This window comes from Manacus vitellinus, unplaced genomic scaffold (genome assembly GCF_001715985.3).
Source record: "Manacus vitellinus isolate BGI_N305 unplaced genomic scaffold, ASM171598v3 scaffold_131_pilon, whole genome shotgun sequence".
Lineage (NCBI taxonomy): Eukaryota > Metazoa > Chordata > Aves > Passeriformes > Pipridae > Manacus > Manacus vitellinus.
The window spans coordinates 199,317-225,302 of NW_021938958.1; the positions used below are offsets into that span (position 1 = coordinate 199,317).

The 25,986-nt window shown below is 48.4% G+C and overlaps 2 protein-coding genes across 2 annotated transcripts in view; both read left to right on the forward strand.

The window, feature by feature from the left end:
* LOC103754971 (mast cell protease 1A-like) overlaps positions 1-3,882 on the forward strand; it is a 16,936-nt gene extending 13,054 nt beyond the window's left edge. Inside the window, 7 exon segments of the mRNA XM_029957977.1 lie at positions 584-630; positions 1,224-1,298; positions 1,777-1,792; positions 2,007-2,112; positions 2,611-2,752; positions 2,870-3,127; positions 3,703-3,882. Coding sequence (XP_029813837.1) covers positions 584-630; positions 1,224-1,298; positions 1,777-1,792; positions 2,007-2,112; positions 2,611-2,752; positions 2,870-3,127; positions 3,703-3,882 — 824 coding nt within the window.
* An 11,277-nt stretch (positions 3,883-15,159) lies between these two features.
* On the forward strand, positions 15,160-24,445 carry LOC103754970 (von Willebrand factor A domain-containing protein 5A-like). Its single transcript, XM_018068238.1, has 19 exons — positions 15,160-15,258; positions 15,366-15,478; positions 17,048-17,106; positions 17,478-17,725; positions 17,831-18,053; positions 18,411-18,553; positions 18,710-18,824; positions 19,251-19,378; positions 19,638-19,726; positions 20,153-20,297; positions 20,587-20,666; positions 21,171-21,279; positions 21,602-21,766; positions 21,911-22,014; positions 22,359-22,540; positions 22,720-22,926; positions 23,423-23,646; positions 23,836-23,962; positions 24,149-24,445. Exons 1-19 carry the CDS (start codon positions 15,160-15,162, stop codon positions 24,226-24,228), a joined length of 2,640 nt encoding a protein of 879 aa, XP_017923727.1. The 3' UTR covers positions 24,229-24,445.
* Positions 24,446-25,986: the final 1,541 nt, after the last annotated feature.

Below are 25,986 nucleotides of genomic sequence, written 5' to 3' on the forward strand. Positions count from 1 at the left end.
AGCAGGTTCTTCCCCTCTCCCTTTACTTTGGACTCAAACAGGGCCCAAGGAACACCACTTTGTTCAGGCCCCAGGGCACTGGGTTATACATTTGGTTTTTTTGTGGGTTGAGACCAATTGTTTGTTTGTATTATTGTACTTACTGTATTATTTTAATAAATTGTTATTCTGACTTATAATCTCTCCTTTGAGTTGAGTTCATTCCCCCTGCTGGTTAACTTTTAAACCAGCACAGACTCTCTGGCTTGTTTGCTTCAAGAACAAGAACCACAGGCAATGGAAACAAGTTGGGATCATTTGGTTCCCTTCTACAAGTTCTCCATCAGTACTGCAGAAATTCCTGTTAACGCAGCAAGCACATACCAAGTGTAAACCAGGCTTGACCACCGTAATTGGCTTCTCTAATTATGGCATTATGAAGGAGGGAGAGCAGTGAATGTCCTTTACCTTGACTTCAACAAGGCTTTGGACATGTCATAAGCAAGCATATTCTTCTGTGTGGGTCAAAATGTTATGATCTGATTGAACAACTGGATGGGTAAAAAGTGGATGCTCATGCTCAGAGAGTGGTGGTGGTTCATAGGCCATACTCTATGTGGAGGTTATAACAAATTTCGACAGAAGAGGAGGGTAAGTAAAAGCATTCAGGCTATATGTAACTAAAAAACAGAAGTGTTTTCATGGTAAGAAGTATGAAGCATTGGAATGAGATGCCCAGACAGGATGCCCAGTCTTCCTCCTCAGTGTCAGTGCCTTAAGTGCATTCTCCTTCCTGGAGGTTTGACTGGCTGGGCTCATGGTAAAAGGAGAGTCAGAAAAACTGGGGGCTGAGACCCTTCCAGCTTGAAACCCTGGAGCCAGTGCTGCCAGGGAGGACGTTGAGAGACTTCAGGCAGGGCTACCACCCTTCTCCTGGAGGCTGCTTTGAAGAGGCCTTGTCTTCTCTCCTATCACTGCACTCCTACTCTCCTCTTATTTCTCAGCTCAGACTGTGCCTGAAACCAGTGATACATTACAGGGACTAGAGTTGTGCCCTTTGATAACATTTCAGTCATCCAGAGCCAGGTGTGGTCAGCCCTCCCCAGGCAGTGCTGCTTGTCTGTCTCTCCACTGTGCACCAGCAATGTTTTGGACAGCCCAAGAACCCTCTCTCCTCATGCAGCTCGAAACAATACAGGAAATATTGGCATATGTGATATTAACACTTCTCATCTTTCTCTCAGGAAGGATTTGGAAGAACGGAAGTTGATCCCCACTCCAGGCCCTACATGGCTTACTTACAAATTGAAAATGAGACTGTATTCTTACAGCAGCTAAATTAGATGCTGCTATTTTGGTCTGTGGTTGGCCCAGCCACCTGTAAGAATCTATTCTTCTCCTGCCAAGCTATAAGAAAACAAGCACTGATAAATGCGAACTTTGTCCTTGAAGAAGCATCTTGTATAAACTGTAATTAATTGGTACCTCACTATTGGTCGACGGCCCTCCAAGGGCATTTGAAAAAGAAAGTGATGAGAAAGGTGATGAAGCAAGCCCCCAGGTTCATTTAGGAAAGCCCCCCTGAGGTGCAGCACGCAGGTGCAGGGACATTCCAGAGTACCCACACATGTGCAGAAGAGACTCCACTTGTATAATGGAGGGAGAGACTGAAGGCCTCTAGTTGGGCGGTGCTGGCCACACCTGCCCAGGTAGAACGTCATCAATTAATTGTATAAAAGGTAGAGAACTTGTGCTGGGAGCGGAACTCAAGCTTCACACCTTTGTTGCCTTTTGCAGGGACACCCGCTATCTTGTGAGCCTGCCGACACTCCAAGAATGCAGCTTCTGCTATGGGGAATTCTTGGCGTTCTGGGATCTCCTTCAAAAGCAACACCTGAGTTAGTGGGGGAGTTGTACTGAGGACTTATTTTCCTCCTCCTTCCTCTCTCTCAGGTTTTCGTTTTGTTGCCCACCCCTTGATGATAAATATTGTTCTTGTTGAGCTTTCAACGGTGTACTGGTTTCAGTTTCAGCATCCTTCCCCGCTACAGAGACAAATATTTCTGACTCTGAAGGGTTCCTGATTCAGCCAGATGCAGTGCTCTCAGCAGCTCACTGTGTGCATGGAAAAGGGTAAGACCCTCTGTTTCTTCTGTGTGGGATATTTTCAAGTCTCACACAGTCCTGAAGGGCCCCAGTCCTGGTCTGGGCTGAAAGAGTTCTCTGTGTCTCTTCAGGCAGAGCAGGGATCTCTGTGAGCTGAGCTCCCCCTATGAGCTGCAGGAATTGTCTGCCAGGTTGCTGTGTGCTCCTGGGGACGGGACTGCTCAGCAGTGATCTCCTGGTTCATGGCTCCTACCATGGCTCAGAGGTACTGCTGCAAAAGAGGGACCAGTGTGTGTCCCATTCCCTGCTTCCCTTTGTCTTCAGAATGGGACAAGTCAGACCTATGTGAGTGTGGGGGGAGGGACCCTCAGTTGAACGGTGGAAGGAACCCAGGTTACAAAAGGGAATTTGCTGAGAACAAATCTCTGGGGAGGTACATCCCAGTGCCACCTCCCTCCAACCACCTGCCACAGGGCTGTGCTGCTCTGGCCAGTGCAGCTGTAACATTTTGGTGTTTCCTGGTAGAAAGGTGAATATCACTGTGACCCTGGGAGCCCACAACATAACTTATCAAGAACCAAGCCAGTAGAAGATCCGAGTTGGATGTTGGGTCATCCATCCCAGATACTTAAATTATAGATCTGGAAATGATATCATGCTGCTGAAGGTATGTTCTCATGCATCTTTGCTGCCCAAGGGATCTCCCCCTGCTCACCTCACCAAACCCATGAAGTTGTTCCCATTCCTTTACTGGCTCTAATCCCATGTTCTCTCTGCTTGATAGCTGAAGAGAAAGGCCAAGACCACTAAGTACATGAAACCAATCTCCTTGCCTAGATACAATGATGGTGTGGCACCAGGAACTAAATGTAGTGTGTCTGGCTGGGGCAGTATATGGATAACAGGGTGTGAGATTGATGTGATGATATAGGCAGACCAGGAGGTGCAGCATGAGGAAATGTATAAGCAGACTTTTAATCCATACAGTCCTCCAGCTATGATCTGTGCAGGTGCTATGCATGGCAGAAAATCAATTTTCATAGTGTTGGTTTTGTCTGTAAGCTTAGGATGAGGTTGGGACTAGACAGTCAGGTTGGTTCTCAGGTGAGGGTCAAAAGGGCAGTACAATGAACCAGATTCTTCAGGAGGATGTGCTGAGGCTCCTCATAGCAGCTCTGAAGCTGACATGCTCTCTGAGCTGGGGTGCACTTGCTCAACTCTCAGCATCAATTTGCCTCTTTACTCACTTGGGGATGTTCTACCCATCCCAGCCAGTGCCCCAGCAGGCTGCAGAGCTTGTGTAAATCCTTTGTCATATCCTCACTGGGATGGCTTGGCTATTTCCCCCATGTCTAAACTAGGATTTGATTGTTCCTTTCAGGATGTGAAGGCAGCTTTTGAATCTCAAATAGCCTCCAGGTTTGAACTGCTTCCCAGAAGGTCTTAGAGGAGTAGTGAGGCAGCTACAAACCCTGCAGAGCTGGGCCTGGAAGGAGGGAGGGGGTCAGAAGAGGAGGTTCTTCATGTGGAGAGAGGGAAGTGGAATAGTTTGTTCCTTAGGATAAGGAGAGCTGTGCTGTGACAGGGCTGACCCCTTCCATTTCTTTCACTCCACAGAGTGATTCTGGTGGCCCACTATTCTGCAATCAGAAGGCCCATGGCATTGCTTCTCTTGGATATGAATTCAGACACTTCCCTAATGTATTTACCAACATCTCTTATTTTGAGGCCTACATCAATGAACAGCTGAGAAAGTTTGCAATCCAAGAGCTACCTGGCACTCCCTCCAGTGACTAAAATGCTGAGTGCTTCTTCTCCGTAATTCTTCTCATTAATGCATTAAACATTGGTTGATGCTCAGAGGCTTTTATGGGCGATGAAATGAGGTCAGAGATACCTTGCCAGGCAATGGTTTCTGCACTAAGGGAAGTCTCCCTGGCAAGGTAAGAAAGCAGGTTCCAAGCACATCCAGTTTCCCATTGTTCCCTTCCTCCCACTACTGCCCAACACTGCCATCTCCTGCTCTGCTTTCTGTCCATCAATAAAAGCTCCTTCAAACTTGCTTGTGTGTGCTGCCTTCTTGAGGATGGGATGCAAAGCCTGAGCATGAGAAGGAGGAGATGACACTCCTTGGGAGAACCTGAGTGGGACTGTAGGTGGGACACACAATACAGATCTTTGTCCCTGAACTGCTGCAAATGCTCTCCCTTGTCTCCCTCAATCTCTTGCACTCAAACCAGCAGGTAGAGACAGCAGCCTTGCCAAACCATTTATGCAGTCTTTCAGAAACAGAAGCTGTAGGAACCACGTGTCACTAAGCCTTTATATAATAAAGAAGGATGCACGCTCTTCTGAGATGGAGAACAAAGAGGTTTATTTCAAATCCTGCGCTTCCTTTTATACCCTGATATCATGTGACCTTCTAACCAATAGGGTTATCCATTTAGACGCATGCTCCTTTGAGCTTCTCTGCCCCAGCACGTCCCCCGTGCCTTGGACAGGCCTCCTACATCACCCCCCTCTCAATTATATAAGAAGGTCACAAAAACAGTGTAATAACAACAGTGCAAACAATCAGAACAGTACATTGTAAACTACCAAAGCTTGCAATGACCCAGCACATCGCTTGCTTGGCCTCTTATACCTCTGTGGGAAACCTTATAAAACTTTCTTATTTTCCTAAAGGGTAGTGCAACTTGGAGAAATAACTTTATTAACCTAAAGGCCTTAGCCCAACTGTGCATACACTTATAGTCTTTATTAATCTGAGGGTTTTGAATAACTGAGGAGAACAACTTTATTTAAGAAACAGGTTAAGCTTAGCAAAATTAAATTCTCTTAAAGTGACCTTGTGGCAGAGGTAGTGTTATCTTGTGCGGTGTTTTTGTGTTCAATATACTTGTCCAGTCAAACAACTCTCTTGTTCATTCACTCTCTCATTCATTGGCGGCCGCCATTCATTCATTTCACACACACATTCACAGATTTTTACAGACTGCTTTTTGCCACATTGGTCGTCCCTAAATGTAAACCTGAAACATAAACATAACTCTTTTATAACTTCTGCGTTACTCTGGTTCTTGCTGCTGTGGTTGTGTATCTAAGTAGAGTCTTACACACCTCGAAGGAATCAACTTATGCTCTTTTCCTGCAGCCACACAGGCATAGCCTCTCCCCCAAGTCACGAGGTCTAGCGGTACCGTCCACTGCCCTGAAATCAAATTTCTTGCCATGATTGGTGGTTTGGGAGAGGCAAGAGCCTGAGGCTTGTACTGCTTTTCATATCTACTTCTTTCAGCACTGTCACAATTTAAAAAAATTGATAACATACATGGTTTTTCACAGATGCTCCTGCGGGCTACACAGATTTTCCCCCCTTTTTTTCTGTTTAGCTAACATGCGTTTCAGTGTGCGATGTGCCCTTTCAATAATTGCTTGTTCAGTTGGTAAGTGTGTGAGATACCTGTGATGTGAAATTCTCTATTCTGACAGGAAATTTCTTACCTTTTCTTGAGATAAAAGCTGGTTCATTATCGGTCTTGATCTGTTTTGGGGTACCAAGGGTAGCAAAACAACTGAACCAGTGTTTTATCACATCCTTGGCCTTTTCTCCTGTGTGTGCTGTGGCAGTTATGTATTGTGAATGTGTATCTATTTATATGTATATATTTTAATGTGCCAAATTCGGGGATGTGTGTGATATCTGTTTGCCAGATCTCATTTGCCATTAACCCTCTGGGGTTAACGCCTTCCTGAGATGGCATGGGTGTGATTTTCTGACAGTTTGGGCATGACGTTATGATGTCTCGAGCTTGATTAAGTGTTATCTGGAATTGTCTCTTCAGAGAACATGCATTCTGATGGAAAAATGAGTGAGACAATTTCGTTTGTTCTAAGACTCTAGGTATGGTGTTAAACATAGCTGCTTTATCAGCTTCTCAGTTTCTGTCAGCTATCGGCCCTGGCATGTCAGCGTGTGACTTTGTGTGTATTATATAGAAATCAAACTTTCTGTGATTCACAAGAACTCAAATAGAACGCATTTCAGACAACAGGTGAGGGCTAACAATATCTCGAAGAAATGAACTCTCGAGACAGGAGACTAACTTTACAGTACAACAGGAATCAGTTACAACATTAAAAGGTTGTTCAGAAAATTTTCCCAAGGCAATATGAATGGCAACCAGTTCCAGAACCTGTACAGAAGTTTGGTTCATGATCTGTACCTCTCGTTCCCACTGTTCTGTGCCAGGATTTACCCAAGCCATTGCAGCCTTTCATGTTTTTCCCAGATGCATCTGTGAAGGCCCTGAGGCCTTTCACTGGTTCATTTTTGCATCTGGTTGTGGCTTTTAAAGGTAAATTACTGATTTCTGCCCACAATCTGTGCTTAGGGAGATGGACCGAAATGTCACCATCAAAGCTTGCCAAGGCAGCTTGGAATCCTGCGTCCTCAGCCAGCATCCAATCCAAGTTGTCCTTCGTAGCTGGAATGTAGATGATGGCAGGATTCCTTCCGTCTAGTTCCTGCAGTCATCCTCTGCCTTTAATGACAAGCTTAGCAAACATTTCATTAGCAGTCCACACAGTTTTAGGTGGTGCGTGGGCAGAAACAGCCACTTAGAATTTGCAGTGGGTCTTTGTCAGTCTGATCCCACTGAAACAAGACTGCAAATGGCTGATATCTGCTGGGAACAAGGGCTAGGCAGATTTGCAGTTCAGGATTTCTCCTTCTACCTTGCCTGCTTTTTATGGCCTTGGCATAAATGTCTAACGCCTGCTTTGCCTCTGCTGTCAGAGACCTGTTAGACATGCCTTGGACACGCCTCCTACAAGAAGCATCTCTGCAACCAATGGGAGCATGTGGGTTTCTATTACCAACTTGAAACCACCTCAGGATCCTCAGACAGACTCAACATCAGGAGGCCTGTTTAAAACCCTGTGTTTCCTTTCCATCCCCTTGAACCTCAGATGAAGCATTTTCTCTGCACCTGTAAATGCCTGAGGGCTGAAATGTGGAGATTTTCTCCTATGGAATCAGCTGATCAGACCTGGCTGGGCCAAGAAGTGCCCTCGTGGTGTGGTGATGGGATAGAGAATGCCAAATATGGCAAAAGCAAGTATTGCAGAGAGACAAGCCTGGTCAGTCATACCAGGGAGAGATGTATTTCTTCTATGACTTTTTTTTTTATGATCATTTATCAGTGATCTGGACGAAGGGATAGAACATACCTTCAGCAAGTTTGCTGATGATACAAAACTAGGGGGAGCGACTGATAGACCTGAAGGCTGCTCTGTATTCAGTGTGACCTTGATAGGTTGGAGGGTTGGGTGGAAGGAAATCTAAAGAAGTGCAACAAGGGCAAGAGTGGGGTCCTGCACCTGGGGAGGGGTAACCCCAAGAACCTACTAGAGAGCAGCTCTGTGGAGAAGGACTTGGGAGTCTTGGTAGATGACAAGTTGACCATGAGCCAGACACATGCCCTGGAGGCCAGGAGGGCCAATGGGATCCTGGGGTGCATCAGGAACAGTGTGGCTGCAGGTCAGGGAGGTGATCCTTCCCCTCTACTCGGCCCTGGTGAGGCCATGTCTGGAGTGCTGCATCCAGTCCTGGGCTTCTCAGTACAAGAAAGACAAGGAACTACTGGAGAGGGTCCGGTGGAGGCCACAAAAATGATTAAGAGACTGGAGCATCTCTCTGACGAGAGAAGACTCCAGGAACCAAACCTACTCAGTCTAGAGAAAAGAAGACTGAAAGGGGAGCTCATAAATGCATATAAATATTTTAAAGTTGGGTGTCAAGAGGATGGTGATTTGGCCAAAAGGGACCAAGACACACCACAATCTGACACATCATGCTCTCAAGGCTTTCCATCCAGTCCTGAACCACATTGGCTTTGCTCTCTCTCCTCCCATAACATCCCTTTCCACCCAAATGCCACACCAGAATACCCCTCCCTAGGTCCAGCACTTTCTTCTCTCTCATGCAGTCAACGTGTGCCACGTGAGCAGGAAAGGAGCAGTCAGCAGCACCAGTGACTGTGGGGCAGATGAGCACAGGTCCCACAGGCTCTGGAGCTGAGAGTCACCACAACCAACAAGTGTCAGTGAGAATGTTGGGGAGGGGGATTAGCAAGGGAGTGATCACAGAGCTGCCTGTCTGGTAAAGATACAAGAGATGAGGAAAATCCAAAGTGCTCTTCCATGGGATACACTGGGAGATGGGTGACAATGCGTCAGCACCCCCTCCCCATCAGCACTTTGTAAAGGAGCCCTAATGGCCCCAGAGATTCCCCTGGCACAGAGTCTGCAGTGGGCACAGGGATCTCCTTCCCCATGGTGCCTGGTACATGTGACATTGGCCTTTAAACCACCTGTCTGCAAAAGGTCGGGAAACCCTGGGGTTCCAGACTCATTCAGGCATGGAGGGGCCTTAGCAGCCAACTGTTACAATGTCATGCTCAAGTCAGGATCAACCCTCAGTGCAGATTGGGTTACTCAGGCCTTAGCCCAGGTCTTACATCTTGCAAGACCTGAAATATGAACTTCCACAGACCACTGTCAATGCACAGTTCTGGTCAGAGCCATTTTTGCTTTTCCTGAAAATCACTTAGAACCTCTGCTTTCTCGATCTGTGATCATTGCCTCATCCTCCTGTAGGTACCTCTCTGAAGGGCCTGTGTTTGCCTTCTCAGTAGCCTCTCCATTGGTACTGGAGTGTGTCATAAGGTACACTAAGCCTTCTGGTCTCCAAGAAACTCCCCCATTCCCTATGTCTCACCGAAAACACTGTGCTCTTCCAGCACCTCGGCTATCTTGGTCACCTCCATAGACTCATCCAAGCTTATGAACACCTTTCTCATACTGGAGGACTCCAAACTGGAGGGACTATTGCAGAGCCCATCTCATCAGTGCTGCCTGAAAGGGAATAAACACTTCCCTCCATAGGCTTTGCTTCTCATGGTGCAGCTCAGGACACTGTCAGGTTTCAAGCCCAAGAATCTCCAGCAGAAGTTCTGAGCAGAAATCAGCTTTATTGATGTCAGTGTTGTTGTCAAGGAGGGAAAACAAGGAGAAACTTCTCCCTGAGCAGCAAAGGAGTTCACACTTATTGCAGGTCATGACTACAGTGCTGAACTAAGCTCTCCAGTCTCAGGTAGCAGCAGTCAAGGTTGGTGAAAGGCAAGCCCAGACATAGTTCCAGTCTCAAAATGTTGAGTAAATCCTCTTGCAGGCAGTTTCTGATCTCTATCTGATCAGCCATAATCCTGGAGGACAATCATCAAAAATGCTCAGGCATGTCACCCTTCAAATAATGTCACCTTTGTCAATAGCTTTGCCAGTGCAGATTCATTTTGTATCCAAAGGGCCCTCCAAAAGAGGCAGAAATTAGGTCTCAGCATCTCTGTTCTGGGATTCATGTGCAGAAGGCCACGTCCATACTACAGACAGGGAAACCCACTATGCAATGTGATTGCTTTAAAACTGCTCTGAGGAAAAAAGGGGAAAAAAGAAAGCCAAAGAGTCCCGTTAATCCTTTGAAGAACTGCATCCATAGATGAATTTTTGTTATTTATATGTTATTATTACAACGGTAATATGTATCATTCTATCCAAGTACTGTTGTGACTTTCCTTGTACGATGAAATATTTTCTCCTTTTTTCCCTCTTGTGGTTTTTGGTTTGTTTTGAGGTTTGGTCGTTTCGGGTTATTTTGTATTTGGAAACACATCTGTCTCTCTGTATTTGATTTTACATTGGATTCAATATGTTGTGGTCATGATGCAGTATTGTCTTTATTTTTATTCCTACCAATGTCAACCTAGAGCCTTTAAAATCTCATTTGAGCCAGGACAGCAAGGCAGGCTGAACCAACCACATTCCAGTGACATAACGCCACCATTCCTCTGACAGAAATGTTAGAGAAAGGAAAGAATTCTCTCCAGATGTTCATGTTTCTACAGTGCACATCAGAGAGGATGGGTGCCAGGTTGAGCTTTGCATTTAACAATAATATCCTTCCCTTTTCCAGTCATACACAGAGCTGAGGTCACCTCAGTGCAGATCTGAAGGTGTTAATTACAGACAGTGGCTGGGAGAGGCAGTCACCTCTCACTGTGAGCCAGTCACACTCTGGCTCTGGGGAAATGTTCCTCATGGTCTCCTTAGAGGCACAGCCCAACTCTGCAGTGCTCTTGGAGAAACTCCATGGTGTTCTGAGCTCCAGGGGCCAGATCTAAAGCCCTGAATCACCTCAGGTCAGCATCTCTCCAGAGCTGCTCAATGGAACCCCTGAAGGACTCAAAGCCTAACAATGGTGGTGGGTGCCTTTCCCACCACACTTGAGAGGTGACACTCCCAGAAGTGGATGGGCAGAATAAAGCAATAAGGTTGTCAAAGAGGCCTGGAAAACAATGAACTTTGCAGGCATCTCAGAACAAGCAAAGGTCAGATTTCTCACCTTCCTCTCTGAAAGAAGCTAAATTTCATTGCATTGAAATGAAAGGTTTGTGTTTCATTCATAGTCAAAGGAATCATCATGAAAACTCTTATATTCTCTTATCATTTTAAGTGAATATAGGTTTTAAGAAGCCTGTGTAGTTTGCAACACTGTCCCCATTTTCTAGGTGGGGAGGACAATGTGAGAAACCACAAGAAAAAAAATGAGAAAAACCATATACTAACCCTTTTGAAAGCTTTTATCGGAATTCCTCTTTTTCCACTTGAGTATTCTTCCTATTTGTACCCTCCTCTATTACAGAGTCCACAGTAGGTATTGCAAAAAATTAATGGGCTTTATTACTTTGTTCCACCCATATTTTTTATATCATCATCTCTATTACACAAAGTAAACACTTCTCACTTCATGTCACCTGGAAAGTTTGAACTTGTCAGGGATCAAAAATTAGAGACTTCTCGATTGGTGAGCCTGGCACAGTAATGGACAAGTTATTTAGCTATATTACAAACTGGTTATTTCCATTAATTCCTCCTTTTCCTTTTTATACCCCATTAGTTGAGTTCAGCCTTGAACTAGAGCTGTCCATCTTCCTATTTAGGTCTCATTCATCTCTGTGGATGTATTTAATTAAACAGCAACCAAAATCTTCATGGATTGCCTGGAACCTTACACTGGATTTTATCTGTCAGGAAAAAAAGAGTATTTAGAAAGGAAAACACTCTCCACAAGCCAAGTCAGATTGCCCATTCTAAAGAGACACAAGGTACTCATGTGGGATTTCATCTCCTTTTCATTTGCTGATTGAAACACTATCTTTTACTGCACAGATTAAAGGGTGCTGATGAACAAGCAAACACTAAAGGAAATTGAACCTGTTACTTCCTCAGTAACTTTGGCAACTGAATTTTACATCTTAAAATAGACTGGATCAGACCAGAGCCTTCAAACCCACATTAATCATGTTTAAACTCTATTACTGAAAATCCATATATACCCTTATGTTATGAACATTTGTGTGAATTATTATTGAAATCAGAAAGAATAAGAATGGTCATGGGTGGAATAACAGTATAACAAGAACGTTTTAGAAAGAAAATATTTACACATCGAAAAAGCAGAACAAATTTTGAAAGTACAACAAGTTTCTCAAACTTTGCTGAAGAAATAAATAACCTTTACTGTTCAAGTACCCCTGAGGATTTTGTAGTTCTTGTGATTGATTTAATATCAAAAGACCATTTGGGTCTGTGACAAACTGTCAGGGGGCCCTGGGAGGAGGACAAGGAGCATAGGGAGCTCCTTGGGTTCAAGTGAGTTACGGACCAAAGGGTGGAGTCATCTCTTGAGGTAGAGCTGTTGAAAAATTTGTTGCCAGAGACATTTCTGGACATGTACTCCAGAATTCCAGATGTTGGGATGATGAATCACACTCCCTTTATACTGTAGTTTTCTTTGTCCTGGTCTGGTGCTCGTGCCGAATTGTTAGAAGAAATTGCACACTGTGCCATTATATGGTTTCTGAACTGAGGAGATGCTTTTCTTACCCATTACCCTACTGATCCTACTTTTTTCTTTCCATTCCCAGCTCTGGAGTTTGAATGCCTCAGCTGACTTAGGAAGGGATTTAGTCATCTAATATGGGTTTCTAACATGGTATGTGGCTCTGGAAGTTATTTCCCACAACTTTCAGCTGTTATTCAGAGGGTTTTGCTATCTGCCAAACTTATCTGCATGGTTGGAGCATCCCAGGTGGTAAAAGGTACTTAGGGTGATACAACTGAACTTCTCAACCTTTATCACAAACTGAAGTTCATCCCTTACCTTGCAATATTTGACGTCTACCTATGCAGGTAACATATCTGTGTCCAGGTTTCGTTTTTGTTACACTGTTCAGACACCCCCTTAGCTTTGGTGCTCTATCCTGATTTGGGTAGTCCTTGCCTTGTCTGTAGTCTAATCTAGCTCAGGAACTCTACAGAGAGTCTACTTAAAGTTTCAAAGCCCGCTTGCTATCTTCAGAAAGAGTCTGAGACTTTGCTTTGGCCTGTGATTACTAGTAAATCATGTTTCAGACTCGATATGCCCTTAAAAAAGTTTACAACCCTTATTTACAAGCTGAACAAGACCCACAAGACTCTATATGGTCCTTTGGTCTACACCCAGAAGTTAACCCTGCCTTCCAAGAACAGTTCTCTGGGCATGGATGACCATGACTTCACACTGATGACATGTGAGAGAAGTTGTCTTCCCTAATAGAAATGCTGTGATTGTAAAACCTGTATGTCTGCAAGCTGGAGTCCTTGAATAAGGCATGGGGAGTATGAGGGAGCAGTGAAGAGGGCCCAGTCCAAGATACAATGCAGTAATGCACTATGGTGAGTATTAAGCTCTTTCAAATCGGTAAGTACCAATGGGATTTACTTCACTATAGGATTTCTGTAACATGTAGAAAGGCTGGAAGGCTTGCTCCCAACTGTGTGAAAATCACTTCTACCAGAGTCATTTTTTCTGGAAGGTACGGAGAAGCAGGAATCAGTTCTCCTCTGTTTGACTCCTTCCCTTCCTCTGTCCATTTGAATGGAAACTATCTTAAAGTCTCAAAGTTTCTGAAAACTTGCTAGTTGGACTTCTTAAAGAAAATGAGCCTACATCAGATAACTTTTGTTGCCAGCTGAGGGAGAGAAGCACATCTGGAATCTTATTCATACCACAATAGGTCTGGGTGGATGGTACAAGTTTGAACAAAAGTAGCTTAAGAATACAGAACTTGTACTGTACGTCAGTCTTTGGGGTGTAGTCACTCAAGATCTGGAGCATGTGTCCCTCCTGGAGTTCAGCTGGCTCAATCAAGCAGTTTAGATGGCTGAGTCCAAGGCCAGCTCCTTTGCCAATATGAGTTGTTGAGAAGAAAGCAAGAAACAAGGACCTGTCCCCGCTGTTACCCAACTTACTGGGTGACCACTGACTGTACCTGATCCCGGCCTCTCTTTCTGGAACCAGTTCTGACCCTGAATTACCCTCCAGCATCCTGGCTCTGTGTTCTTGAAGTCACTGCTCCTGCCCACCCAACTGGTGCATTTGGCTCCCAACTCCCCTTCCCTGGAGCAGCAGCTGGTCTTTGCTGCTCCCTGAAAGGGCCTCCACACTCAAATCTTCTGGGCCTGTCCAGCCTTAAGAAACCAGTGGAAACATAGTGCCCCAAATAGCTCCATGGATTTGTACCTAGAACCACAGTCTCTGCACACCTCAGTTCCTCTCCTTTCTGAGCTTGCACTTTAAAAGAGGCCCAGACTCAAGGGGGTTGACATCCTCCAGAGATGCTCAGAGGAGAGATACTGGAGGTTCAGTACCTGAAAACCACTCACTGGCACAAAGTCATGAGTCTGTGAGAATCTTCAACTGTGCATCCAGCTGGACAGAAGTTTTGGGAAGGTGAAGCTGGGTTAAGAGGTCAGCAGCTCAGTGTTTGTGGCCCTTTTTGACCAAGTGTGCCACTTACTCATCCCCTGTGCTGAGGAAAGGATGATCCAAGAGGCAAGAAGATGTTCCCTGGCTGCTCAGATGCAGCATGTAACATCTACACATGGGACTCCTTTGCCTACCCATAAGCATCAGAACTATTGGAGACAACACAGAGTGTTCCACCAATTCCTGAAGGTCAAGTCATGGGTCTCATCTACCAGCAGCACACGAATGTTGGTTCACTCTCTTCCTCGGAGAACTTTCTGTCCATGGTTGTACTGACATCAGACACACTGTGATAGAACTTGAACAAAGGCAGAACCTGGACAAAGGCATCTTGAACTGCCTGTGCTGGTCACAGCTGTCACACTGTCAGCACAGCCCTTGGAGTGGTCTGATCTGAGAATCACACCAGTCTGAGAGGCAGATTGAGGGAAGCTGCCCAGGTCTGCTGAAGAAGCAAGAGCTCAGTGCTCTCCACACTCCCAGTGAGTGAAGGGCAGCCAGGATGTGCTCTGGGAGCAACATATCTGAAGTCAAATGCAACTTGGCCCCTTGAGTGTCTAGACACCAGCAGTGAGGTGGGTTGTCTCAGCCAGGGGCTGGTGCCAGGGAGGGACAAGTGTGGGCTGGCTGGGAGGAAGGAGGAGATGCACCATCCCAACTCAGCAGGTGAGAAGAAGCACCCAGGTCAAATGTAGTGTATTTGGTATATATTGAGCTTGTCTGCCAACTCTTCCCACTCCTCAGCTGGCCAGCAGGCCAGTTTTGCTTCTTTGCAATCCACTGCCTGATTAACAACCTGGCACCAATCAGCGAATGGACCTCCCAGTCTGTAGCCAGCGCTGCAGTTCTGGCAGGGGACAGGTTCCTGGGGGTCGAGTGCCACCTCCCTGGGTGACACAGAAGAGACTAGTCTGATTGCAGGGGCCCTTGGCAGCCGCTGCCCATTGTGTCAGATGTGAGGACAGAGTGGAAAGGCCTGGCGGGGAGATTTGGAAGACTCGGTCCTGCCGAGGGCTCTGCGGTCCAGTCCGTGGCCGTGCCCGGATCAATCTGAGGCGGGAGGACACTCAGCCCGTGCGATGCCGCGACCCGCAGCACAGCGGGGAGGAGGATCCAGGGACCCTGTCAGATCCCCTCCACCGGGCATGGCCCCTCACCCTTCCCCATCCCACAACCTCCCAGGCTCCCGGATATCCAGGATCCCCACAGCCCGCACGGAACTCAGCGCCAGCTGCTCGGAGGAGGTTTGCAGCGCTCTGTCTCCGCCCCCGGCTCTGCCTCCCCGCCGGCCCATCCGTCCGTCCGGCTGCCCCCGCCTCTCTCCATCACAGTCACCCCTCAGCTGACGTAGCACTGCATCTCCCTGTCTGCCCGGGCACCTCTCACTCTGTCTTTCCATCTCTCCCTTCCTCTTCCATCTCTCCCTCCGTCAGTCGCTCCCTGCTGGCTCTGGCTTTGGTTCTGGTGAGTGTCTGCTTGATTGTGCTTCACTTCATTATTCTGATCCTGTTCCCTGTGGATTGTCCCTGTTTACTGGGGAGCTGGTGCCTCATCAGTCCATCCCCCTGACTATCCCTTACCCCTGTTCCCCTCAGGACTTATACCATATTTGCTCTGGCTGTCCACCCTGTCAGCATGATGGCAGGGTAGGGATGTTTCTGGTACTTCGACCCTGACATCCGAGAACAGAAACAGGGGAAATTGAGGCAAATGTGTCTGAACCAGAGACATTTGGAAGGCTTTGGGATGGAGGGCATTCCCTTTCACCTTCTGGCATTGGCCTGAAGACAGCCAGACATCACACCTTCCCTCCACTGCCTTTCAGGGAATTGCTCTGCAATCATGGAATACCTGAACCTGGCCTCATTTCTCTCTCCATCATATTCCCATTATTATCTGGACTTTCAACCTGCTCTCACAAACTACTCCATGAACATATCCTCAAAATAGCTATTCCTAGTGCAGCTGCATTCACACAAAACTGTTTGTGATGGGTACCTGCCCATCCATCCAGTTCAACAAAAATTCTTATGTCTCTCTGATTGTCCACCCATACATCCATCTGTCCTAAAATTAGCCTTAACTGCCAGTCCCTTCCATCCATCCCCCTGTCCATCCACCTATCCAGTCTTTCTTTCACACCTTCTCCCCTTGCTATCTCTCATTTCTCTGGTGAATGAAAAGCTGGACATGAGCTAGCAATGTGTGCTGGCAGTTCAGAAAGCCAGCTGCATCCTGGGCTACATCAAAAGAGATGTGGCCATCAGGTCGAGGGAGGGGACTGTCCCCTTCTGCTCTCCCCTCATGAGACCCCACCTGGAGCACTGTGTACAAGCACAAGAAGTCATGGACCTCTTGAAGAGGGTCCAGAGGAGGTAATGAAGATACTCAGAGTGCTGGAGTACCTCTGCTCTGGAGACAGGCTGAGAGAGCTGGGGACTTTTAGCCTGGAGAAGAGAAGGCACTTGGAAGACCTTGCTGTGGCCTTTCAGTATTTAAAGGGAGCTTAGAAAAACAATGATGTGCAACTTTTACATGGGCAGATACTGGTAGGACAAGGGAGAATGATTTTAATGTAGAAGAGGGGAGATTATATTAGATATTAGGAGGAAATTCTTTACCCAGAGGGTGGTGAGGCCCCGGCACAGGTTGCCCAGAGAAGCTGTGGATGCCCCATCCCTGGAAATGTTCAAGGCTAGGTTGGAGGGGGCTTGGAGCAACCTGGTCTGGTGGAAGGTTTCTCTGCCCATTGCAGGGCGCTTGAACAATCTTAAACCATTGAGAATTCTGTGATTCTTCAAGATTCTCCCATGGTGGGGATGTGCTGCTGAACTCTGCATTGCAGAGACACTCCTGGTGACATACCAGTGCTAATGAACAGGCATATCTGAATCTCTGGGTTTTCTCTGGCTGTGCACAGTGAGTTGAGGCTTCTCCCTATGTGTGTAGGAATGGGCAAATGACAAGGGATCATCAAATAGGGGCTGCCTGGTGTGGATCTCTCCTCTTACATAAGACCTTCCTTCTCTGCAGGTCTCCGGAAATGTGGCATCAAAGCTTTGGACTTCTAGGAAAATCCTACACCCATGACAGTGAGCTGGGGATCAGACAGGGATGTCTGGGGGATGTGGGGTGCTCCCAAAGTGGAACAAAGAAAGGAGGAGGTTGGGCAACCTTAGAGGGAAATAGCTGGACTGGATCTTCCCAGAGTGAAACTAGGATGGGAACAATCAAGAGCATTTCCACAGGAAATGGATGGGAAACAGAGACCTGGAGGAAAAGGGAACCTGAGAGGATGTGAGGCAAACACTGTTCTATGCCAGGCTCACACTATACCCTTGCTAACATTGGTCACCTGGTCTTGGTTTCCAGGGTGGGAGCAGCCAAATATTTGAAACAGTCCCAAGCACCTCTTTGTGTCCTTCATGTGTGCCTGATGGAAAGTTTGCATGTCTCTGTACAGCAACAGGATCCTTTTTGCTGGGGAAGTGGCTCTACATGCCCCTCTGCTCAGTACCTCTGTGTAGTGCTGTGGTAGATGTTGCTATCCAGGATTATGTGGCTGACGTGGCCTCAGAACTCACGTACCAGAACAAGAGTCCCATCTCCACAGAAGTCCTCTTTGTCTTCCCCCTGGGCCCACAAATGTCCATATACTCCTTCCAGGCCTGCAGTGAGGATGCCAAGGTCCAGGTCATGCTGCAGGATGAGGTACCAGCATCCAGGGATGAATGGGCAAACCACCACAGGGGTGTGGGAGGAGCAACCCATGGTCTGCCTGGTGATCAGCTTTCTGTCCTTCCCCTTCCCACCCAGGCCCAGCAGCTTCATGAGGCTACAGGGAGCTGGGAGAATCTGGAATACCTTCAGGATCAGTCTAGGTATCCAGGCAAGGTGTTTGCCTGCTTCCTGGGCACACTGTCCCCTGGCAGGGAGCTGGTCGTGACACTACGCTATGTCCAGGAGCTGTCACAGGAGCCAGACGGAGCAGCCCGGTTTGTGCTGCCGCACACACTGCACCCCTACACACAACTCTACGGTGAGTGATCCTACAAGGAACCTGCCACCTCAGTCACACACCACATGAAAGGGCCACAGGGTCCCCATGTATTTATGAACAGACCGGATGCAACTTCACTTTACATCTGTAGAGGACCCACATTTTCCCCACGTGCAGCCTCCAGACAGATCCACATAACTTTCCTTGTACCCCAGGAGGGGATCCATACCTCCCACACACATTTCCCATAAACAGACTCATGGACCCCTCTAAGTACCTCATTGATAACCCCCAATTCTCTCCATATGACATATATATGGATGCCAAATGCTGTCCACCTGCTCACTCCTGCAGGGACAGCCTGGGCCCTACCTAGTACCATGTTTCTCCTTGCAGCCTGGAACTGTCACAGTAGCCACCTTCCCTACAGCCTGCTGCTCACTGCTAGCCTGCAGTCACCCCGTGGAGTAGCCAATGTCCAGGCCAACTGCTCCCTCACCCCTTTGATCTACACTGCCCAGGACCACAGCACTGCACAGGTTTGCTCTCCTGAGTATAAGGATCCCAGGAGTAGCTGGGGATGTATGTCAACACTGAGAAACAAGGGATGTGATGAGAAACTGGGATCAGTGCCTGTGCTCCTGGTCCAAAGTTGGGTCTGGTCCCTCCTGTGTATGACCACACATGTTCTTCAGGTCTCACTGGCTGGCAGCCCCCCAGGACAACATGATTTGGAGCTGCTGGTGTATTTTGGAAATCCCAGTGCAGTCAGTGCTGTGGTGGAGAAGGGAAACCCTGAGGCCCCTCCAGGTGAGTGCAGGTGGAGAGGGAATATAAGGGCAGCTCTGGCAGAAGGCATAGGGACACAGCGAGACATGGGATTCTGGGGATAAGAAATCATTGGACACTGGTTTGGGAATGGAAGGCAATTCACATGGAATCATTCGGGTCCTGGGTTGTCAGTGTGGAATTCTGGAGAAACTGTGGTGAGGTATCAGATACAGCAAGATGTGTGCAGGAAGTTTTATGTTAGAGCTCACTGGTCAGCTCTGTTGGAGACACTGAGTTGAAACATATGGGCTGTGCTATTTGTGGACAGTGCAGCAGTGTATTGAGGTACCAGTATGGGGCATCACAGCCTCTGGGATGGGGGAAGCTGAAAACACAATGAGCGTCAGAACCAGGATGAAGAGGAGGGTCCCCATATGGCTTTTATCTCATTCCCATCTCCTCCAGGCTCCCTGCTTGGTGATCCCATGGTGTTGGTGACACTGGCACCCAGCATCCCTGAGCCAGTGCCTGGGCAACGCCAGTCTGGAGAGTTCATCTTCCTCCTGGACACCACTTTTCTTGAGCATGCCCAGGTACCCTTGCAGAGCAGGGACCAGGGTGGAGGAGCAGGTTGACAGCCAGAGCAGGCATTTAGAGAGGGACAGAGATGTGAGTAGGGGCTGGTGGGACCTGAAATGGTCCTGAAGTTTCTTGCGTGCCCAGGGGAGTTCAGGACACTGTCTTGGGTCCTCCAGGGGAGTCCAGAGACTTTAGGAGGATGAGTCTACGGTCAAAGGTATCCATACCCCCCACAAGTGCCTCCCAAGACCTGCCTACTGTGTCTTTCCACAGGACTCCCTGCTCTTCCTCCTCAAAAGCCTGCCTCTGGGCTGCTACTTCAACATCTACTGCTATGAAGCAGCGTCTGTGGGCATCTACCCGTGAGCAAACATGGGGCAGACCGGGTGCTGTGGGGCTGGAAAGGGTCCCTGTGGGTATGGCTGGATACTGTGGGGCATGGTTGGGTGCTGTGGCACTGAAATGGGCACTATGGGGCAGAGTTAGATGCTGGAGGGCAGGTGTACATGCTCTGAAATTGGCTAGTGGGTATGGGCTGGAGGGCATGACTGACTACTTGTAGGGCAAGGCTGGATTCTGGGATGGGATCTTGGCTTTATGGAATAGAACCTCTTGGGGTTCTGCTGAGCAGTCCTGTAGGAATTATGAAACAAGGTTTCTTTAAGAACTAGTGTGGGGTAGGGACTTGCAGAGGAACCTGGGGCATAGCTGTGGGAAGTGCTGCAGGACAGAGTCTCAGGGAGAACTAGGGAGGGCACGGAGCTCCAAACACGCTGTGCTTCCTGCAGGCAAAGTGTTGAATATACTCAGGACAACCTGACCAATGCCCTGTGGCGCATTCCTTCCACCGGCTCCAGTCTGGGTGACACCAACCTGCTTGAAACCCTCCGCTCAGTCTACAGTACCCCCCGCCCCCGCGGGCATGCATGCCAGGTCTGGGTCAGGAGCATGGAGGGGTGGAGGGGCAGGTGTCCTGGGGAGAGAGAGGACACCGTAGTGTGGGGGAAAGGACCCACCAGAAATATACTGGTGTATGTCAGGGAATGGAGAAGTGGGTCTATAATTTTGGGTGTTTCTGTCCCTCAGTGAATAGCTCTCCCTGGGGTAGTTTTTGTACAGGGCATCTCTCTCCTTGGCCCCTCTCTCTCCAGTTTAAGGGCTTGCTTTCTCCATTTTGGGGTCCCTGTGGAGGACCCCACTACTCATGTTCCCTGTCTCTCAGCTCTTCATCTTCATGACTGGGCTACCCTCTGACAAAGAAGCCATCGCAGCTGAGGTCTGTCATCATCGCAACAGCCACCGGTAATGGGGATTCTCTGTCCTGAGTCCTCCAGTTCCCCTTTGGTTATCCAGTCATTTCCATCCCCAGTGAGGGTCCCTGTGCATCAGTGCCTGTTCCAATCCTTGGGCTCCTTCAGTGTCCCAAAGACCCTTGTCAGTCAACTCAGCTCTCCAGTGCCAAGACCCCATGAGGGAGTCTTTTCTTACTACTCTCACAACCAAGGCATTCTTCCCAGAGTGAGCAGGGAGACTGAGGCACAGGGCTTGTCAACCCCAATGTGCCCCCAAGCTCTGCTCCAGCCCCATGAGATTGATTCCAGTTCTACGCCAAACCTCAGCTCTCCTCTGCCAGCTCCCTGTCTAACCTCAGCTCCAACCCACTCCCTCACTCCCTGCTCTTCTTCCTGTTCCTTTGTTCCACACCCTAGCTTTCTTCCCCCAGCTTTAACTCCAGCCTGTGTATCCCAGCATACTTGCACCCACCTCTGGCTCTCACTTCTGACATCTTTCCCTACTTTCTCATAGGTGCTTCTCCTTCTACTTCTCTGAGGACAGCGCTGCCCTGGCTATAGCCCTGGCCAGGGAGACAGGGGGTGAAGTTACCTATGTCTCCTCCAACAACAGTATGACAGCTGTGGTAGGAACCCAAGAGCCCTAGCAGGTTCCCCTCTATTCCATAGACATGCTGACTTCCAATCACCCCAGCACATGAACTACCCACACACAACAATTGAGACCCAGCTGCCCTGGGAACCCGGGCACACAGTCTGCCCCTGACTGTAGCCCATGGACAACCTGGGGGTCTGGGCTTCTGCACCACTATAACCAACAGATCTGGCTGTGTCCAGCAAATCCAAGTGGTGCAGGCTACTCCACACATTCTACTGTCCCCCACGGAACCCTGACACTGGGATCCAAGTTGCTGCAAACTATGGTGTTCTGCCCTCTGTCCCCAGGTGTTGCAGTGCCTGAAGAGAGCCCTCAAGCCAGCAGCTGAAGTAGTCTCTCTGAGCTGGACCCTGCCACGTGGTCTGGAGGTTGAAGTGCTGGGGGGTACTCCTCAGTCTATCTTTCAGGGTCAACACAGTCTTCTCTATGCCCAGATCCATGGACAGGCACAGGTGAGAGCTGGGACCACAGTCACCCTCAGCTATCTCCCAGTAACCTCCCAGTAACCACCAGTAATCTTTCAGTAATTTCCCAATATCCCCTAGTAACCATCTTGTGTCCCCAGTAACCTCCAGTAGCTTCCCATGTGTTTCCAGGATACAACAGTGGCCAAGGGGGTCATGACTTTGCAGTGCAGCCTGGAGGGCCAGGATGTCACTCACACGATTGAATTCCCACTGTGCTCACAGGGAGATGGACGGTGAGAACCTATCCTCAGGGAAGATGCATTCCCCTCATTTCTAATGTGGACTCCAACCGAGAGGGGGCACAGATAACTTGTGCATTTCCACCTTCCACACACCATCCCAAACCTTCAGAGAACCCAGGTGTCCAAGCATGCCCTCCTTCCCTTTGACCCCACAGGGATAGGACCCAGGCACCTGGGCACCACTTCCCTCCAGACAGACAAGGACCGAGGCATCCAGGTTTTCCCTCTGTCCATCCTCAGCCCTGAGGAGACGGAACCCAAGTGTCCAAGCTCTCTCTCTTTCCTCAGTACAGAGATGATTCAGGTGCTCAGGCTTCACCCCACTCTGTTCCCAGGCTGGCTGGGCATCGTCTGGCTGTGAGGTCCTTACTGCAGAGATTGTTTCTTGAGGCTGCGAGTGGGTCAGGGGATGAACCCAGGCATCGTGCGGTGGAGATCAGCCTCGCTTCAGGGATCATCTGCCCCTTTACCAGCTATGTGGGCATTCGTACATCACAGAGGGTAACCTGGTACCGAGGTAAGGAAAGTCACCAGCAGAAAAGAGTTGGTGGGGCAGCTCCATGGGATGTCCTCATTCCACTGGAGCTGGAACCTCAGCCACAGGGCATTCCCAGGTTCCTGGGGCAGGGCCCATCACCACCAGGTGCTTCTTTCCCATGTGATTAATTCAGTCCCTTTTCCTCTTTACCCCCAAAGGGCCTCTGGCACTGTTGGCACCCTGCCAGTCACACATCCCCTGCCAGCTTGTTGAGCTTCCTGGCTCGTGTAAGGACTCTTCCTGCTATCCGGTGACCATCTGGGTCCCACCTGGCTGGCTGACAGCAGTGCGTGAGTCATGGTGTGCCCTCCGTCGGCTCACCTGTGGCATTGCTGCCCTGCCCAACCGGGGGGCTTGCTCAAAAGGTATGGGGCCTTGACCCAGATGGGAGATGTAGGGATAATCCACTGTCTTACAGGAGGGTTATGGTGCCATGTCTTGTTCATGGTGTGGAAACCGATGAGTTTTGCCTTTAATCTTCCCTTAGTTACCCTCGTATCTGAATGTCCTTCAGTAAATACGAGGCCCAGCTCAGGGACAACCAGGGAGGGGGCAGGGATGGTGCTGAACCATACACACGTTTGAACAAAATGTGTTGGGGTGTATCAAAAGAGGTAGGTATTGGGACATAGCTGGGCAGGAATGCAAGAAGAGGCAGTGGTCAAGGTTGGGGATGACTTAAGGGTGTCCAGAAGGGGCTATGGATTGGACTGCTTTGGAGACATGTAGGGGGGACTTTGGGCAGCAGGAAGCCGCCCAAAGGAGAGCAGAGATAATGCCCCGGGGCATTGCACAGGGGAGTAGAGTGGGGTCAGCTTCCTGTGATTTTCCCAATACTCCTGTTCACATCTTCTCCCACAGCACATAAACCACTACCACCGTCTATTTCTTCTCTCAAGTATGTGGATCCTACAGCATACGTGTTGCGCTCTCCAATTTTTGGGCCGTGGTCCACTGAAGCCTTTGCTGAGTGCCAGAAGCTGGTAGCACTGCAGAGTGAAGATGGCTCCTGGGCCCTCAGCTCAGGATTGGCCTCTGTGCTGGAGGTCGATGAAGCTGAAATCAAGAGAAAGATGCCTGGTGAGGTAATGGAGGAACTTCTTATGGTGACAGTGGGACAGTGGGGCAGTGGAAAAACCTTGGCTAGTGGCAACACTGGCATCCCAAGGGATGAATGAAGGGATCAGAAACCATAAGCTACAATGGATGAGGGGAAGCAGTGAGGGGACAGGCGAGATATTGGCAGTGCATGGCAGTCCATTGTTTTCCTACAGGTCATGGAACCAAGCATTTGGGCCACAGTGCTGGCTGTGACCTGGCTGCACAGACCCGACAAATGTTACCAAGACTACTGTGAACTTCTGGAGGCCAAGGCCGTGACCTGGCTGTGCAGCCGAACTGGTGAGTCTTGACCATCCTTTTCCTGCTGATTCCCTTCTCTGTCCGGTGGGATGTGCCTCATTCCTTCGCAGGGCCGTGATTTCCTGCAGGCACGTGAAGAAGTCCTGTGTCCCCTTGCTCCTTCTATCTGTGGACTCTTCCCCCCTGCCTGAGACATCTAAAGCCTCTGTCTCTCCCTGATTGCAGTGTCTCAGCTGGACAAGTGTCTGGAGGCAGCCAACAACCTCCTTGGGAGCAGTGCAAAGCCAAATATCTTCAGGCTCTGAGTTCACATATGCCTTGATACAGACCAACAGCACCTGCAGAAAGTATAACCCAAATTCACACACTGTGCTGGGATACCACTTTTGCTACCAGCTGGGGGTCTTACATTGTAGATTAATTCTCGCTGTTTATATATTATACTATTTAGGCTGAACCTGTACCATGCTGAGCTCCTCAAGAGAAAAACTCCAATTCAGCCCCTCCAAGTGTTTAGTCTCAGTGGAGGTGGCAGTGGGAAGGAAGCCCTGTCCTTCCTGAATTAGACTTTGGCAAATACCTACTGGGTCCCACAAAGGTGGTGCTTAGGGACATGGTTGGACCTAGTTGTGGACTTAGAAGTGCTGGTTTAACAGTTGGACTCAATGATCTTTTCCAAACTAAATTATTTTATGATTATGGTTTCTGTTTGACAAGAGAGTGCTTTGCACACTAGAAAAGATCAGTGTTTAGTGGTATCAACAGCATGTACCATTGCAGAGGCTCACAATGAAGGACTCCTGCTGCATGTCAGTTGCCGACCTCTTTGCTTTCCCCCAAAAGTCCAGGTTGTGTCAGAAACTCCCATATCTTTCCTTCACCATGTAAACCAATCATTTTGGAAGTAAAACTCTCATCTTCATCAGACTCAGCCCATCATAAGGCTTAAAAGAGCTCAAGTGACATGAGACTGATTTGAAAACTATCAGTATGTTGGAGGTGGAACTTCAGGAGCTTTTGATTAACAAACCAGTCATGCAATTTACTCCCTCTGCCTCTGGGTCCTGAATTCATGGGTGTCACTCCATGTTAGCAAAGTCTCTGCTTCACTTCCCAATAAACAGTGAATCTTCTGTAAGCCAAAAGGTGTGACATAGCCTTTGTTTCTCTTGGGCCTATGATCCTTCCTTCCAGGGACCATCTATGATCCGCCAGGAGGGACAGGAAAGGACGTCCCCATAGCTGTGTATTGTAATACACAAAATAAGGTGCTGCCATTGGTCTTGGAAGAGCACAGAGTTCTAGGTTAGCAGGACAGCAGCTGAGGGCTTGTCAGACTTTTTCTAGACATCTTTTATCTTGAATTTATTTCAGCTAGTGGCAATAGCAACACTTTGCCCACCAGATACATGACTGATGCCTAATTTATTCTAGCTGTAGCAGAAATGTTTTCAGGTGATTAATGTCAAACTTGGTTTTAGCTTTAACTTTTTAATTCCATTAGAGTTTACATCTCTGAAACTAAATGCTCTTCTCCCTTGAATATTCACCTCTGCTGTCTGGAACAGGCACAGCAAAAATGTCTCTGCACTCAAACCCACCTCTTCCCTTGGAAGTCCATGGGGAGACATAGGAATCACCTTTCTCAGAGAGACAAATGACATAGGGAATGTGCCCTCCTACACTCCTTGGGGTGTAGAAGGAGGAAAGAAGGGCACTGAGGACCTCACATTTTGGAGAGGTGAATCATGACTGTGATGAAATACCCATAGCTCAGCTTACTTCAGTCACCAACAAATGTATTGTTTATCCAGGAAGAGGTTTTGGGTTCTTCCCTCCAATAGGCTCCCAAGGGTGATTCATCTGATGGAACTTAATTAGTCTACATGGCCTGGAGAAATACCAGGCTCTGCTTTCTCCCTGTTGACCATTGGAAAGGCTGAAAGGGCAGCCCCAGTGACCCACAGGTGCCTAATTCTGAAATTATTAACCCCATTAGAGTCTTCTGCAAGATTGGAGCTGAGTGCTCTTCTCAGATCCTCACCAGGTTCTGCTGCAGCAGC

Bases quoted from the DNA above. Each gene is read 5' to 3' on its own strand.
- LOC103754970 (XM_018068238.1), top strand. From the start codon at position 15,160: ATGGCCCCTCACCCTTCCCCATCCCACAACCTCCCAGGCTCCCGGATA. The intron at 20,298-20,586 runs GTCTGGGTCAGG...CCTGTCTCTCAG, and splicing joins CCCGCGGGCATGCATGCCAG to CTCTTCATCTTCATGACTGG. The intron at 22,541-22,719 runs GTAAGGAAAGTC...TTACCCCCAAAG, and splicing joins GAGGGTAACCTGGTACCGAG to GGCCTCTGGCACTGTTGGCA.